The 18,832-nt window shown below is 46.2% G+C and overlaps 1 protein-coding gene across 1 annotated transcript in view; it reads right to left on the bottom strand.

Annotated features, from left to right (window-relative positions):
• Positions 1-12,903: 12,903 nt before the first annotated feature.
• nup210 (nucleoporin 210) overlaps positions 12,904-18,832 on the bottom strand; it is a gene marked incomplete at its 5' end in the record, with an annotated part of 31,355 nt that continues 25,426 nt past the window's right edge. Inside the window, 5 exons of the mRNA XM_080534257.1 lie at positions 12,904-12,989; positions 14,863-14,937; positions 15,219-15,335; positions 15,750-15,957; positions 17,535-17,785. Of these exons, the coding sequence (XP_080390383.1) occupies positions 12,919-12,989; positions 14,863-14,937; positions 15,219-15,335; positions 15,750-15,957; positions 17,535-17,785 (722 nt within the window). The 3' untranslated portion in view covers positions 12,904-12,918. The remainder of the gene's footprint in view (positions 12,990-14,862; positions 14,938-15,218; positions 15,336-15,749; positions 15,958-17,534; positions 17,786-18,832) is intronic.

Raw genomic sequence — 18,832 nt, 5'->3', positions numbered from 1 at the left:
TTACCACTTAACCGAGGAGAGGTTTGGAGCTGGCCATGATTTGTCACCCTGTCCATCAATATTTCATCAGTCAAGAATGCTTTTCATGTTTGTTTACCCACTGGAGTTCAGGCTGAATACAAATGGCAGTCTGACAAGCCCACCCCAGGGTCCTGCTCTCTATGACCCCCTACCAACTATCACCCAGCCTCTCATTCCCACACAGCCAGCTGAGGCAGACCACCAAGCATTTCCCTATTGATATACAGTATATATATACCGTTCACCTTATGCTTTCATCCAAAGTGACTTACATTACATTATTCAGTATACTGTATGGTCCCAGCAGGAATCGAACCCCTAATCTAAGCATTGTTAGTGCCATGATCTACCAACTAAGCCACAGAGGACCACAAATCTATGTCAGGCTCTATACATGACGTTGCAAACATTTCACCTCACTGAATACGGTAAGTAGGCTACTATTGCCCATGGGTGCATGCCACATTGGTACTAGGAACCAGAGATATCCAACTGTCTTGTTGGCGGACCTGATTATCCAAATACTTTGTTCAAGAATACAGATTTCCTTAAATTGTCCTTGAAATGAAGGCCCGGTTCCATTACATGGTTTTAATATCCAATAATACATAAAAAAAAAAAAAAAATGCCAGGAAACTATCTTTGCAGTGATCATCCAAAATGATGTTTACAGTATGTTGACCATCCATCCAGGCCTAGGACACAGCTTGAATGCTAAATGAGAGTTTGCAGATCTAGCATCTGCAGAGATAATAAATGAAAGTGCTTTGCAAACACCATTTCTCCCCAGACCCCAGAGGACCCCTTCAAACCAGACAGGAGCCTTTCTGATTAAACCTCCTGTCTCCTAATGCATCATGCAACAAAGAGGCGGCAAGACAGAGCAAATACCATGCTTTCATATTGCCTCAAGGACAGAGTCTTGTTTTGGGGCTGTAATTTCATTTCCAGCGGTAACAGTTTACTGATCACAGGAGATAGAAATATGGCCTATGCTACTATAGGAGGTCCAATTGGCTGTTTATTGTGTTGTAGCGGACACAGAACATACTGTGAGGTTACCAAAATGACTTTGCCGTAGGCTCAGGCTGACAAAGCTGAAGCCAATTCCTATATCCTCTTAACAATCTGAAGTACAATAACAAATGTTTACGTTTGTCTATCTGTCACTCAGAGAGACTCTAAAGTGGAAAAAGAGAGAAGACATGCAGCTGTGTGTCTTCAACACAGACCATTATAAGTGCTCACTCTATGGAAACTGCACATGGTCAGCACTAACACCAGACGAGAGAGAGAGAGAGAGAGAGAGAGAGAGAGAGAGAGAGAGAGAGAGAGAGAGAGAGAGAGAGAGAGAGAGAGAGAGAGAGAGAGAGCTGAGCAGGCTGTTTAGGTAGGTAGCACTAAGAGCAGGAGCCACCATCTCACTCTCTCTGTCTGACTTACTGTGCTCAGGTTCTCACAGTAAGAGAGAGAGAGGGTGAGGGTGTGGGTGTGGGTGTGGGTGTGGGTGTGGGTGTGGGTGTGGGTGTGCGTGCGTGTGTGTGTGTGTGTGTGTGTGTGTGTGTGTGCATGTGGGTGTGGGTGTGGGTGTGGGTGTGGGTGTGGGTGTGGGTGTGTGTGTGTGTGTGTGTGTGTGTGTGTGTGTGTGTGTGTGTGTGTGTGTGTGTGCGTGCGTGCGTGCGTGCATGCATGTGGGTGTGGGTGTGGGTGTGGGTGTGGGTGTGGGTGTGGGTGTGTGTGTGCGTGCGTGTGCATGCGTGTACTAGCTTTACCCAGCTTGATCCACCTTTTCTTCTCTAGCAGGGACCAGACTAACAACTCTGCTAAGGCGATCAAACCTGCCCCCGGCACCTAATCCTATCCTGCCCAACCACTAACCTGGGGGCACACTGTATGCTCATGCAGTCATCTATGTGCTAGGGATCCATGAATCCAATGCAGGGTCAGTAAACACTGAAATGATTTCCAATACTTGTTCTATGGCCATGCCTCAGAAGCTGATAGTCAGAGCTGCCCCAGGGTTTGCAGTGCAGAACCCACAGGGAAATCTGTTGACCTGGCATCACATGGCTAGTTGTCCCCCTGATTATGTATTCACTGTGATTTTAAAGGGAGGTAGTAGTAACCGCTCAATGTGCTGATCAGATAAGATACGTGGCGTAAAAAATATGTGGTAACAAAAACGAAACAGAAAGTCTGTCTCGTGAAACCAATGTGCTTTATTCAGCTCTTTCTATAAATAGACCATTGGGGAAAATATGATCAAGGTTTGTTTTAGCCTACAAAGGAAAGAAAATATATTAAAAGTCATAATATGTGACAGCAGCTGGTGAAACCGGGAACAAGTCGGCAGCCGATCAAATGTTCAGACTTTTAATTTTAAATATGTCAACGTTGTTAAGAGTCGCGAGTCGCGACATGGAGCCCAAACATTTTGTAACAAAATGACCAGTGAGTTTGAATCACTTATTAATTCATAAACTAAATTGATACCAGTAAATACCTTTACGTCTTGCTTTTGCTAACTTTGAACATATTTTTGGTAAACAGAATTATCCAGAGACTGAGCAATGATTCTATAACAGAAACCAAACCATTGATTTTAGCTGACCGAGGTCTATACTTTAATTAATGAACATTAATGAGGTTTGATGTTTTTCTAAACACCTTTAAAGACTTTTTTTTCTGGTAGATGTTTTCTTACACGCTTTTCCTTTTGTTTGACCAGAAGTCAAAGCCTTTGCTTATCCCTATTTTTATGAAGGAAGATGGTTGAGAAATGTATTTCTGACTTAATTTCCCCCAAAATATACTTTTTATACTACTTACCTTTGATACCCAATTTGATATGCTCTGATGAACTTCACATTTTGGTCCTCTTGGGTCCTATTAGGCAGAACTGCCCTTATTGAAATGACCTGTACAGAACCCAGGCAGCCTATCTTTTCTAAGGAGATATCGTAGCTTAAATTTCCCACCACACTAATATGGCATTTAGGATTCTATAACCAACCATAAAACCCACTTTACATTCATAATAGCTGTCATATTGAATCAGGATCATAGGGAAAGCACAGACTTCTAAAGTAACTACCATCATGCAGTCTGTCATTGCTGTATGATCTTCACACACTGTGACCATGAGGAAAATATGAGACGGTAAGATTTTTCATAGACATCCTATTGTCTATCGTCATGTGGTTATTAAGAGTAGCATGTTAAAGGTCAACAGTGGAGTCTGTTCTGGTCTCATATGTCTAGTTTATCTAACCGCAAAGACATGACTCATTCATATTGATTGGCTGCCAGCCACCAATCATCACCACACAAACACCCTCTGAGGTAAAGGTTGCACACGGTCACAACATCCCACAGGCGATCAAAAGGGTGAAGTAAGTGTCTGCATGCTGGGGCCTTAGTGAGATAATACTAGCAGAGAAAGTGGACTTTCAAACAAGGCATTATAGGGTGAGAAAGGTAATCCTGCACAGTATCACTGCCATACCTCTCCCTGTGATATATGCTCCATAACCTCTGCCCTGCCCTGCTCTGCCCTGCCCTGGGCTAAACCTACAATCCCTCTCAGATGAGAGCGTCCCTCGTACATAAAAATGAAACATATGGAAGTAATTGCATAATTGATCTATCCCGACTCTGCTCCTTTCCCAGAGCTTGTACCGCATTCCATAAATATCCCTGATTTATGTGCCTGCCCCGCACATGAAATCCACTTAAAAGACTAGCAAGCTGGGGCTAAACTGGCCTGGTCTAGGAGACATCTCAGCCCACAAAGGTTAACAAACATGGAGCAACAGACTTCATGACACCAGTGGACCTGACAGCCAGGAGGAGCCAGCCCTCTGACAGATGACAAAGAAAAAGGCTGAGATGATGACAAAGCAAAGATCCCTGATCTGTGGACGTCGTCCAAGTGATTAAATCCTGGAACAAACGACAGGGTAATAAGGGTACATTCATTGGCAGAAAGCCATGGAAATTGTTTGCATTGAAAAACATTCAGTCATTCACAGAAAGAGGATGATCCTCAGTCATCATGTCACTTTTTTTTTTAATGCTCGCCAACCGGATGCAAGATAAGGCTTAATTGACTCAATTAGATGGCATAATGGCTCACTTTAACCACTTTATGGGTAACATGGTTACCAGAAACAAGATAGATAAGGCCTCTAAAGAGAAACCGAGACAAGAGCAACATGGAAACAATAATTCACAAAAAAGCGAACATTAAACAATAATAATAATAATAATAATAATAATAATAAAATAATAATAATAATACATTAAACAATAATAAAATGACAGAAATAGCCTATACTGACTAAAATGACAGATTTTGATACATTTGATCAAATGAATTGTATTCAAAATCTCATTGTATTCATATGTTCGGGGTTTCCAAAAAAGCTCCGCATCGTGTAATTTAGGACAATACGTGGTCGTGTCGTGCGTAAAGCTGACCATTGAATGTGCCCAACATCTCCCGGGCATCTGTATCAACACAGATCCCGATCCCCCCGGGGCTAGTAAGCGAATGTCGCCAGACAGTTCTGTTACGTTGAATACTGTTTACGTAATAACGTCTTTAGTTATCTTGTGGGGTTGAAACAGAATAGAATGATACAATTGCTGCAATTAAACAGTGGTCTCAGTCGTGCGTACGTAGGCTACAGGGTCCATGGTCCCTGAAATAAGAACCTTTGATGCAATGCAACGTATCAGGTTGATGGAGATTATTACCAATTGCAGAGAAGTCTCAGGTGCATATCGTGACATTAGAATTATAAGGTTCTATCTCCATTTTTGTTAAATTTTAGTTTTTTACATAATCTGATCCATTAGGTGTTTATTAATGCCTGTGTGGTGTTATTTTTTAAATGTTTACATTTTTGAGTTAGTAATTCATAAAATTCAAAGGTTCTATCTCACAAAACATAATGGAATGTAAAAACTTTGACGCTCAATATCTCTGAACTACCCTAAACGGAGATAGAACCTTATCATTCTAACGTCACGATATGGTGAGTTTAATCTATTATATTACAAGAGCAAATATATTCCAAATCCTAAGAGAGTTTCTGAGTTTTTATGAGACAACAATTTTGATGTCAACCTGCTTTTTAGCCTAATGAGTAATGTGTGCAATAAATGATCTTACTTTTCTTGGGTAATGTTTTCCTTTATGGCCCCTAATGTTGGGTGGTTGTTGCTCGGCTGCAGCCTGCACATGGCCAGGTGCCGCTGGTACTGCTCCTTCAGACAGACGTTCTCCGCACACAAGTCGGACACTTGCTGCTCCAGCTGTCCTATCCGGTCCTTTTGGCGCTCCAGTAACTCCTGCTGGGTTTCGATTATATTATTAAGCTCCTTCAGGTACTCCGCAGCCCTGTTTGGGTTCTCCGGTGGGCTTTCCATCTCGCCTCTGGTGTTCCTGGTCTCAGTCGTTAAGAAATCCTGCGCTTTTTTAGCTACTATGCGCAGTTATTAAATCCCCAAACCGTTGTGCCTTTTGCGCTTCGCCATTGTATTCATTTAGTATTGGGTGATGGTTGAAAAGGGGATTGAAATGGGTCCGACTCGTCTCCAGTGCAGAGTGCGTTCCAGAAGCTCTACAAAAACGAAAACTATGCTCCCGAATCCACTCCAGTTTAGTGGGAAAAATACCTTTAACTCTTCAATAGATTTCCAGACACGGCTCATCTAATTGGAGACCTTTTAATTGAACAAGTGTTGTAATCTTTCCTATAGTAAACATAATGAGGGCACTGTCACTCACCACTATACCGAGCCTCTCTGTATGACTTCCCTATCATCCGCTGCTCCACGTTGTACCCGTGACTTTTCGTAAACAGCTGCTGGTTGCCAGGTAGGCGGGGTTTTCAAGTTTTTATGAATCTGCATTTTACAGGGCTCAAATCCTGCTGCAGCCTGGATAGAGATAGCTGTATGATGAAGTCATGATGTTGAGTGGTCGCCTACCACAGTTCAACAACATCTTTCATGTTTTTCAATTCTATCCTGCATTTCACAAGCGACACTTTGGAAATTCAATCAGACACTCAAATATCACAGAAACACCACCCTCGTTTCTCTCTTTCTCTCTCTCTGTCTCTCTCTTTCTCTCTCTCTTTCTCTCTCCTTCTCTCTCTCCCTCTCTCTCTCTTTCTCTCTCTCTGTCTCTCTCTTTCTCTCTCTCTTTCTCTCTTCCTCTCTCTCTATTTCTCTCTCTCTGTCTCTCTCTCTCTCACACACACACACACACACACACACACACACACACACACACACACACACACACACACACACACACACACACATACACATACACACACTGTTTCAGAGACTATAGTGTCTTCTAGCTTGTGAATATCTACACTACAAACATTTACTACAAAACTAGGGTACATAAGGTTGCAGAGAAATAGGAAATGTTAGAATAGGTATAGCAAAGCATAGAGTACAGCACAGTGTTTTATCTGTACAGTATAGTATAGTGGATTTATTCATACAAACATTTTCATTTCCACTACAACAGCAACTGTGCTAACACTCCCACTGCACTGTTGAAGGTGTCAGGTGGGAATTGGAGGAGTTGGGCTGTAACAGTGTTTATGTCAGGAAGGACTTATCGCTAATGATTCAGCACATTGTGTGTGACGCTGCAGGTAGCATCTTTCCACACACCTTATCCCAAAAGGCTGGTGAGATGGCAAACTGCTGCAGAGGCACTGTGCAATGACACTGTGACGGCCAGACACAAAGAGAGTGTTGATGATGAATCGGAAAAAAATATTTCTTAAATAAATGGTTATTTAAATGGATAACATAGTGTGAAATTGAAAAAAAGCTGTTTCACAAGAAAAACACAACTTTGTCACAAGAGAGAGGAACCAGATACGCTCTACAGTATTACCAGGTGCCTTACTTACAACACCATCTTTTCTAGCTATCATATCATATACAGTACATCTAGAGAGGTTCATTATGTATCAAATGCGACTGATGAAAGGGATTATTCATTGCATTATTCACATTACTGCCTGTTAGTGGCTCTATTATCAAGGCCAGGGGGAGATGACACAGGCAGGCAGTCATACTGCCAGCATGATACTGGAACTAGTCTACAGAGCCACAGAGATGCAGCTCAAACGTTCTCACATCCATCTCCCTTCTCTCTCCTCCTCTCTCCCCCTCTCGTTCCCTTTGATCAATATTTCAACTACAGATTGAGATGCTCCTGGATGCTGCTGTTACAGTACATTTTGGAGTTTGGATGAACATTTTTTCCCAAAGAAATAGACAGTTTTTCACATTCACAGAATGAGTCCGGAAGGTGGATGGGCTGTAATGTCCTCTGTAGTTCCAGAGATAACTTGATTTCCCTGTAGACACACAGACACTGGAGCTGTGCAGCAAACCACTGACAGTGGGAGGCCGTTTAGGAACATGCAGTGCCGATGTAGCGCATTAGGTTTTTGCTGCAGCTCCCTAATCCCTGTGGCTGGTTGCCAAGGAGGCCGGCTGGGGCTAGAGCGAACCCAGGCATATGCCACCCAGATCAGCATGCAGCACCCATCAACATCAGGTGATAGTCACCAGACTTATGTGCCCTGGCAACATCGCCAGATGCCATACCTTCCTGTCTCCTATCTCAGGTCAGACTTGACGCAACGGCAAAATGCCAACCAGATAAGCACACAGCATTCAGCAAGATCAGCTGACACAGTATCAGCTGTGTGCCCTTGCACATGCCAACACAACTGTGTAACCATTGACAAATGCCTGGTCCCAAAGTCTCCAAAGTCTCATTATCCCATTCAGTATGACACAGCATGATGCTGCAACACAGATGGCCATTCCATTCTCCATTTATTTGCCATTTAGCAGACATCAATATGAAATGCCCCTCAGTAGAGTACTTACGTTTTGCGGGTGGCTGTGACTCGGGAGGTAGAGCTGGCATCTAATGATCGCAAGGTCCGTGGTTCGGCGGTTCGATCCCGAGGTTGGCCATGTGTCGAGGTGTCCTTGGGCAAGACGCTGAACCCCAAATTGCTCCCTATGAGTGGGCTGACGCCTTGCATGGTAGCTTGCTGCCATTGGTGGGTGAATGTGTGTGTGAATGGGTGAATGAGAGGCCATTGTAAAGCGATTTGGAATCATATATTATAGAATTATAATATAAGTGCAGTCCATTTATACATGCAGTAGTTCTCTGCTATATATCTCCCTGTCCCGCCGACCTCACAGGACTCCAGCTCATAATTGTGGTTTAAAGGTGGTTCCTTTCTCTTGATGCAGAATGTGCATCGTGACCCAGGTGGGAGCCACACATTAGCAGTGCACCAGGAGAACCACCACCCACAAAGGAGAAAAAGCACTTTGGAAAACATTGTTAATCATTACTGTGGTCTGCCTCTGCACTCTCTCGCCCCTCCCTCCCCTCCGATGACCAGCCCTGCTGTGCCAATGCCACTGGTTGGGTGCCAGCTCCACAGATTGACTGTGTGAAACAACTCGTATATTTCCACTGAGGCGAAGCCATTCTGAGGCTCTCTTAGTTCAGCTCCACAAAACTTTCGCCGGCTGTGTGATGGAATAGGGGTCCCTATCATTTAGCCAGCGGTGTGGAAACGTTTTTACAGAGAATGCCATATACCCTGCCAGTGCCATGTGCTCAGCTCCAACAACACCCAATTCCTCATAAAGATAGACTGCATGCTATGTGATGGATTTGAATTGGTGACCTACAGTACAGACCTACAGACCATACCTATTATAGAAGTCCTTGGTTCTCTTTCAAAGCAGTGGTGGAAGAATACTTTTTTTGAAGGTTGAATGAAAAGGCATCGGTGAAAAGTGGTTCATTGCATTTCCTTTCTGTTTTATTTCTATGACAAATCAATGGTGGAATAATACAAAATCAGAAGCTAGTGGAGACTAAAATTGCACATACATTATTCAAGCTGTCACCTTCTAGCAGACGCCTGCTGTACTATATAATGTCATTACCTCTCGCCCCCCAGAACCTCACATTACCATTGTTGTCTGTTATATCAACATAAAACCAATATCACCAGACTTCTTCTTCCCATTGACATCTAGAAGTGGCACTTCTAAGTGCCAAAGGGACCTCCAGTAGAAGAAAACAGAAAAGAAACAAAAACATTACCACAGTTGAGACAGTTTTTGACTTTTCACTCTGGTGTGTCATTCAGGGTGGGAAAGCCTTGTTATTCCAGTCAGGTGTCATTCAGTGCCAAGCCTCATTTATTTCCTCCTCTTGTCTGAACAGTGAACCAAGTGGAACAGAAGTGGCTGTCCTCCTCTTTGTTCACCCAGCTCAGGAAATACGTAATTCCTACACCCAGATATAGGAAACATGTTGTGTTGCTTCTTAGCTTTAGCATGCACATGACTGCCCTAAATCTCTAGATGCTATACCGTCTAGTAAACAGTCCTATAAAGCCAGTATGTGCACACACATACGTTGCATGTCTCATTTTGTGGCAGATGGATATTCAGTCATTTATGACACTCCAGTCATCTCCATTACAATCATCTAATTTGAATGAAACCATGTAGGGAAGCAGGGGATTTCTTTCGACAATAAGTTAAGTGTGTCCTCTTCTCCCAAAAGCAGCTGTTGATGAATCCTTCACTGCTGTTATGGATAACCAGTCAGAGAGATGTCTGTCTGTACACAACACTAGACCTATCTTCTCTTTTAAGAGAGCTGGCCATGCTCTGAAGTGTGTGTTGTTGCACCACAATGGTGGCTCTGGCCTAAATCAAACGTCACGCTGTCCCCAATACTGTTTAGGTACAGGCAGAGGCTCAGCCTCTCCGCAGAAAAATAAGTAGCGTGTGATGACATTGCCATGGAGCTTACTATTATTAAAGGGTACTATGACATTGTATGTCATTTATACTGCATGTCAGAGTAATAGTGGGGTACAGGAGGGATAGTGTTGGCAGTTGGGCATGTTTACATAGCTCTGGTGTTTTTGTGTACTTAATTCCCTGTAGCGGAGCGTAGGGTCAGGCAGTGAAGATAGACCACTCAGAGGCTCAACACACACAGGCAAAGGTTAAAACCAGCTTTTACTGACGTAATTATTAAAGAGACAGAGGGGCTTTTACAAAACAGAGAGGCTGAACATAAACTAGGACTTCTCAACATACTTCTTAACATAAAGGGTCCAAAGAGTGCCGGGCTGCGATCCAGCATACCGGGCTTCAGTCTTACATTTGAACCATTTAGCAGACGCTTTGATCCAAAAGCGATTTACAATTAGAGATTACAGGGACACTTCTCCCACTAGGCCACCACTACCCCCATAGCCACAGCCTGGTCCTCTACCCCAGGGTTTGAAGCAGGGTGGCCTCCAGCCCTATTCCTGCAGAGCTCTCCTCCCCTGTCAGTGTGCCAGCAGCTTTTGAGCACAGTCCAACAAGCCACCTCAGGTGTGTCTAACCAGGCATCTGGTAGTAGCTTCAGGTGCGGAGTGCAACCAATCTTGCTAGCTGCCTCCAAGGCTGAAGTGCTGGTTTGGAGGCGTGACTTTCTCTCGAACAGTGGCATTCCCTGGCCACACCCCCACCGGGATACCACATGCCTCAGACCCCTTTAATTGGCTGTGGTAAAAGGATGGCGCCCTAATTAGTCTACATACAGTTAAAGATTTTGTGACATTCAAAAAGGGCTTACGTAAATGTCAAGTAATTACATAAAGAACACATTTGCATCTCACAAACGACCCAGCTCGTTATAGCTCACAGTTGCCTGCAGAATCATGCCACGGTACCCCGAAGTGCTTTCCACACTCGCTTAGGGCTGCTGAGCGCTTATTGGCATCCAGTTTGCCTCCCAGGGCATCCAGTTAAGCTGTGTACGCAGCCCCAACTGAGCAGTCCAGATTGACGCAAACAGACTGGGACTGTTTGATCACTGGTCTCAGACCTTTAACACATCCCCAGAGAGCCGGGGAGGACGCCTCTCCCTTAATCCCCTCTGTTTGTGTGTGCTCAGTCGCAGAGCGCGGTGTGTGACAGTATCACTGGGCTCAGTCACAGGTGGGAAATCAGCTAGCTGTGATGCACAGGGGGCCACGTCTCCGGCTCAGACACAGGGAAACGGAGGGAATAATAAACGTGCGTATCAAATGGAAGAAAGGATTTCCTCAAAATATTGTAGGCTGAAAATGTGTACTAAGGTACTATACTTGCATGACGTAATATAGCAGCTTCTGTTCCAATCAGTGTAATCAGTCCTGCTATGGACACCCCCTTCCAAAGTGAGCTTGTGTTCTCCATGCAAGATGAAATTATTGGAAAATCAAGAATCAACATAGTTGGAGTAGTAAATAACAGAGACATGGGCAGCAGAGTTCAAAAAGTATTTGTTTTATTATTACTTAGACAAAAACATTCAAGCCAACCAGTCCTTCATGTACTATAATTGCAGTATATACATTTTATGAGCACAAATAGTGAAAGTTATTCCGAAGAGAATAAGGCAAGATAATTCAACACAATTAAACTCACTTTACAACCATTTTGGTAATCAAGTAGGGGAATAATATACTCCGTCAGCACAAGTAGCAAGTAAATCCTAAGCAGCTTTCTTCTTTAAGTACAAAAATAGTCAGTCTTTCAAACAATGCTGCAGTCTCAATAGACCTTAATAATAACTTATCAGAGCCCTCTTTCAGATCATTCATGTGGACGGACATGAAGTACATGAACAAATGCCTCTATTACACAGATCATTCACAATAACAAAACCAGTTCACTTTGATGGGCAGACATACCGAAGGAGTGCATGGCAGAAAACTGACAGTTGCTTCACATTTCTAACTCATTTCACATCATTGATTTGAGAAAAAAGCTGCATGTCTGAAGGTTTAAATAATCCAGTACTGAGGCATTGAGAGGGTCAAATAAAATGGTTAATTACAAAACAAGACTACGAGAACACTCTCGGGCAAGAATGCCACCAAAATGAATGGACTGACCATTGTCCTGATGTGCACATTATTGAGGGCTTATTAAATGTCACTTAACAAAAGGACGGTTTAAGTGGTGATACTGTTTGTTACACACAATCAATATGCTACAACATTTACAAAAACAATAACATTTAAACAGACTTGATTGAAATTAACATCTTTGTTTCAACTGTAATACAGTAGTGTGGTTTGTCTAATTCCTGAGTTTCAAAACAAGTCTATTCTCGATTTTACAATACAAATCTTCACACTTCGAAGTACATAAAGCAAAACTATAAAAAGTGCAAAGCAAAGAATCAATGTGAGTATAAATGAGTTAACTGTTGTAGCAGTTCACGCTCTCCAAATGGACGTGTCTGAAATCATTCAAGCATTATAGCATATAAAAACGTATTGAAAACAAGAACTACAAAATCAAATCTTATAAGATGTACCATGCTACACACACACACACACACACACACACACACACACACACACACACACACACACACACACACACACACACACACACACACACACACACACACTCTCTAAACATACACATACACAAAACAAAATTAGCCCTGTTGACTTAATATTACGTCTTAACTTAAGATGCTCAACAACCACACATTCTTTTCAACACAATAGACCAGACAGAATTAAGCAGTAAAGTCCCCTGACATTCTCCTCTGAGTAAGAAAGGCACGTCTCCCATAGAGTCCAGGCCTGTCTGGTGTAGGGGGGGCTCTACCATAGAGAGTCCAGGCCTGTCTGGTGTAGGGGGGGCTCTACCATAGAGAGTCCAGGCCTGTCTGGTGTAGGGGGGGCTCTACCATAGAGAGACCAGGCCTGTGGTGTTCTCAGAGGCTGGGGTAGGGGGGCTCTACCGGGACTTGTAGTCTGGGGAGAAGAGCATCGTGTGGTTGAAGGTGTTTGAGGCTGGAGAGTTGAACCCTGAAAGAGGGGGGGGGGAAGTAAGGTACAGTGTAAACAACCGGGTAGGCAGGGTTAAGAGGCAGGGTAAACAACCAGGACAGGGTAAACAACCAGGTGGGCAGGGTAAACAACCAGGAGGCAGGGTAAACAACCAGGAGGCAGGGTAAACAACCAGGAGGCAGGGTAAACAACCAGGTGGGCAGGGTAAACAACCAGGTGGGCAGGGTAAACAACCAGGTGGGCAGGGTAAACAACCAGGAGGCAGGGTAAACAACCAGGAGGCAGGGTAAACAACCAGGTGGGCAGGGTAAACAACCAGGAGGCAGAGTAAACAACCAGGTGGGCAGGGTAAACAACCAGGAGGCAGGGTAAACAACCAGGTGGGCAGAGTAAACAACCAGGAGGGCAGGGTAAACAACCAGGAGGCAGGGTAAACAACCAGGTGGGCAGAGTAAACAACCAGGAGGCAGGGTAAACAACCAGGAGGCAGGGTAAACAACCAGGAGACAGGGTAAACAACCAGGAGGCAGAGTAAACAACCAGGAGGCAGGGTAAACAACCAGGTGGGCAGAGTAAACAACCAGGAGGCAGGGTAAACAACCAGGAGACAGGGTAAACAACCAGGAGGCAGAGTAAACAACCAGGAGGCAGGGTAAACAACCAGGAGGCAGGGTAAACAACCAGGAGGCAGGGTAAACAACCAGGAGGCAGGGTAAACAACCAGGTGGGCAGGGTAAACAACCAGGAGGAAGGGTAAACAACCAGGAGGCAGGGTAAACAACCAGGAGACAGGGTAAACAACCAGGAGGCAGGGTAAACAACCAGGAGGCAGAGTAAACAACCAGGTGGGCAGGGTAAACAACCAGGAGGCAGGGTAAACAACTAGGAGACAGGGTAAACAACTAGGTGGGCAGGGTAAACAACCAGGTGGGCAGAGTAAACAACCAGGAGGGAGGGTAAACAACCAGGAGGCAGGGTAAACAACCAGGAGGCAGGGTAAACAACCAGGAGGCAGAGTAAACAACCAGGAGGCAGGGTAAACAACCAGGAGGCAGGGTAAACAACCAGGAGACAGGGTAAACAACCAGGAGGCAGAGTAAACAACCAGGAGGCAGGGTAAACAACCAGGAGGCAGGGTAAACAACCAGGTGGGCAGGGTAAACAACCAGGAGACAGGGTAAACAACCAGGAGGCAGGGTAAACAACCAGGAGACAGGGTAAACAACCAGGAGACAGGGTAAACAACCAGGTGGGCAGGGTAAACAACCAGGAGGCAGGGTAAACAACCAGGAGGCAGAGTAAACAACCAGGAGGCAGGGTAAACAACCAGGAGGCAGGGTAAACAACCAGGAGGCAGGGTAAACAACCAGGAGACAGGGTAAACAACCAGGAGGCAGGGTAAACAACCAGGAGACAGGGTAAACAACCAGGAGACAGGGTAAACAACCAGGAGGCAGGGTAAACAACCAGGAGGCAGGGTAAACAACCAGGAGACAGGGTAAACAACCAGGAGGCAGGGTAAACAACCAGGAGGCAGGGTAAACAACCAGGAGGCAGAGTAAACAACTAGGAGGCAGGGTAAACAACCAGGAGACAGGGTAAACAACCAGGAGACAGGGTAAACAACCAGGAGGCAGGGTAAACAACCAGGAGGCAGGGTAAACAACCAGGAGGCAGAGTAAACAACCAGGAGACAGGGTAAACAACCAGGAGACAGGGTAAACAACCAGGAGGCAGGGTAAACAACCAGGAGACAGGGTAAACACACAGCAGAACAGACACTCAAACATCCATCTTATGGAGGACAGTGGACGAGAGCAATCAGTAGAGAACAATCGATCCCTAAAAGCTATTAAACCACAAGCATGTGTAAATACTGACGTCACTCTACCTATAGGGGGCGGTGTCCTGTGGATGAAGGCTGGGTGATTGGCTTGATCCCTCGGAGAGAAGACAGCGTGGCACACTGGACAAGAGATCACACCCGTCAGACACAATGTCATATTGACCAGATATGGACATTAGTCTCTGAATCAACAGCTGTAAATGTTAAAACATACCTTCGACATTCGGAACGCTTTTCATTATATATATTTATATTAATATTTCATTATATCGACTTTCATTATATATGCCATTTTCATTATATCACTTCAACCAAGCAGAATCATTAAAAGAAATCTAAGTAGTGTAAGTAGCCTTTCGAGCACAGCCAATCAGACTGCAGGTGCGCGGCGGTTAAGTCACCGATGACGACGATGGCGGTGCCAGCCAGCAGGGCGAACAAGGTGAAGAACATCATCTGGTACGAGTCGATGAAGTTCTGGAAGTGTGCGCCCTCCGCGCTGACAACTGGAGCGGCAGCTGGGGAGACAGACGGACGGGAGGGATAAGGAGCTGACAAATCTGAACCCCCTCCCCCTCACGCCCCCCTCTGCTTTCAAACGATAATGAACAAATTACCACTTACGTAGAACAAATGAACAGTGTTGAATGTTTTCATACTGCAAATGACACGTACTGAAACGATTTGGTACGGGGGGTTTGACACCCCGCGCTGCAAATGCGTAATGCCTTCCATATTCTTTTCCAGCCTATTAACAATTAATGGCATGATGGATGAGCCTGTCAAAATCGGCCCACGATCACGCTGCAGCCTCCCGATATCCTTCAGCTGCCACCTGATTGGAGTTTATCGGGCTGTTGTGAAATTGTAAGACGTGCCTTTAAAGCCCCCCCTCCCCGCCTCCGCCTCTCTACGCTCACACGGGACCTTACCCTGCATAGCTGTGGTCGGGTCGGGGACGTGGATGAGGGCCACTGGGATGACAAGGGCCTGATCGGAGGACGGGCTGCGGATGGAGACGGAGACGGAGGCGGCGGCGGTGGTGGACTTGGCGCTGACTGTGTACTTGGAGAAACTGGGGAAGCCGTGGGAAGACGTCTCTTTCTCCACGACCGTGATGGAGGGAGAGCTCGGGGTCACCTGGCAGTACGGAGAAACACACGGGTGCTTAAAGGAACGGGGCAGGTCACAGGACCCAGCAACACTACACTCTCTAGACACACAGACAGAGACTGACTGACAGACACACTACAGACAGACAGACAGACAGACTAGACAGATTAGACAGACAGACAGACTAGACAGACTAGACAGACAGACAGACTAGACAGACTAGACAGACACAGACAGACACAGACAGACACAGACAGACACAGACACAGACAGACACAGGACAGACACAGACAGACACAGACCGACTAGACCGACTAGACAGACACAGACAGACACAGACAGACACAGGACAGACACAGACAGACACAGACAGACACAGACAGACACAGGACAGACACAGACAGACACAGACAGACACAGACAGACACAGACAGACACAGGACAGACACAGGACAGACACAGGACAGACACAGGACAGACACAGACAGACACAGACAGACACAGACAGACACAGGACAGACACAGACAGACACAGAGAGACACAGGACAGACACAGACAGACCGACTAGACCGACTAGACAGACTAGACCGACTAGACCGACTAGACAGACACAGACAGACACAGGACAGACACAGACAGACACAGGACAGACACAGACAGACACAGACAGACACAGACACAGGACAGACACAGACAGACACAGACAGACACAGACAGACACAGACCAGACACAGACAGACAGACACAGACAGACACAGACAGACAGAGACAGACACAGACAGACACAGACAGACACAGGACAGACACAGACAGACACAGACAGACACAGACAGACACAGGACAGACACAGACAGACACAGACAGACACAGGACAGACACAGACAGACACAGGACAGACACAGACAGACACAGACACAGACAGACACAGGACAGACACAGACAGACACAGACAGACACAGGACAGACACAGACAGACAGACACAGACAGACACAGGACAGACACAGACAGACACAGACAGACACAGACAGACACAGACAGACACAGGACAGACACAGACAGACACAGACAGACACAGACAGACACAGGGCATACACAGACAGACACAGGACAGACACAGACAGACACAGACAGACACAGGACAGACACAGACAGACACAGACAGACAGACACAGGACAGACACAGACAGACACAGACAGACACAGACAGACACAGGGCATACACAGACAGACACAGACAGACACAGACAGACACAGGACAGACACAGACAGACACAGACAGACACAGACAGACACAGACAGACACAGACACAGACAGACACAGACAGACACAGACAGACACACAGACAGTCTAGACTAGACAGACTAGACAGAAAGACAGACAGACACACAGACAGACAAGACAGACAGACAGACAAGACAGACAGACAGACAGACTAGACTAGACAGACAGACAGTCTAGACAGACTAGACAGACAGACAGACACACACACTAGACTAGACAGTCTAGACAGACAGACAGACAGACAGACACACACACACACTAGACAGTCTAGACAGACAGACAGACAGACACATTAGACAGACAGTCTAGACTAGACAGACCTCCAGGTTGGCCAGTGCTGTGGCGGGGCCGTACACAGTGAGCTCAGCCGAGGGGTGCAGGTTAGTGAGGAGCAGCTCTGTCTGGTCCGAGTACAGGCCCGGCTCGATGGGCAGCCTGGCGCCCACCTGCTCCCCGGAGAAGGCACTGCCCTCCACCCCCGCCCTCACCAGCAGCTCCGTCAGGGACATACTCAGCACCCTGGTCTGCTGCTCACTCATGGGCTGCAACGTAATGGAGCACGTGTACAAGCCTGGAGGGGGGAAAGAGGGAAGAGGGGAGAGAAGGTGGGAAGAGAGAGCAGGGGGGAGGAGGGGGGGAGAGAAAGAGGGAAGAGAGAGCGGGGGGGATAGAAAGTGGGAAGAGAGAGCAGTGGGACGGAGGAGGGGAGAGAAAGAGGGAAAAGAGAGCAGGGGGGGGGGGGAGCGGGAAGAGAGAGCAGGGGGGGAGAGAAAGAGGGAAGAGAGAGCAGAGGGGAGGAGGAGGGGAGAGAAAGCGGGAAGAGAGAGCAGAGGGGAGGAGGAGGGGAGAGAAAGAGGGAAGAGAGAGCAGAGGGGAGGAGGAGGGGAGAGAAAGAGGGAAGAGAGAGCAGGAGGGAGGAGGAGAAGGGGAGAGAAATGTGCATAATTACAATTTGGGTGAATACAGAAGCACCATTTTAGGTCCGGGTCTAAAGAGAAAGTGACATCAAAGCGGTTGTTGTTTCAGAAAATTGGACTATTATTCAATGGCTCTGTGGGCAGCAACGTGGTCCCAGGCGCTGAAATCATTTCCCATGTAAACACTTCAATGTAAACACAGCACATGACCAAGCAGAATTCCCGGATAATATAATCCCTGCATTTGTGGGAAAGGGGGGAGGATGATAAGCTGTGTTTACCCTCCTGTCATTTCACACACGCCCCATTAGCGTCTCAGTTGGCTTCAGCTGACTGGTTGAACCCCCCCCCCCCCACCCCCCTCGCTCCCACCCCTCCCCTCCCCTCCCGTGGTTTCCCTAGGAGTTAGCTAATGCAGGATGGACGCCCTGCAACTCCCAAACACAATTAGACCACTGCTGTGAAGCGGGGGAGACCGATTCAATTTCATACATCACCCAGACACCTTTTATGTCCCGTGGTAAATTCATTTGATGAGCGGTACCAGTATTGATTATTCCCTCATACACAGTATTTCATTGCCCTCCTGGAGCTGTTTGCCCAGACCCGCTGGGGCACGTGCCGGTTCCCCCAGCAGCCCCTTCCTGGCACATGCTCTCGCTCGGTTCTACTGGGGCAGCTGTGGCTCAGGAGGTAGAGCC

The sequence above is a fragment of the Nansenia antarctica genome (genome assembly GCF_963989245.1).
Source record: "Nansenia antarctica genome assembly, chromosome: 6".
Lineage (NCBI taxonomy): Eukaryota > Metazoa > Chordata > Actinopteri > Argentiniformes > Microstomatidae > Nansenia > Nansenia antarctica.
This window is presented reverse-complemented; position numbering and strand designations above follow the sequence as displayed.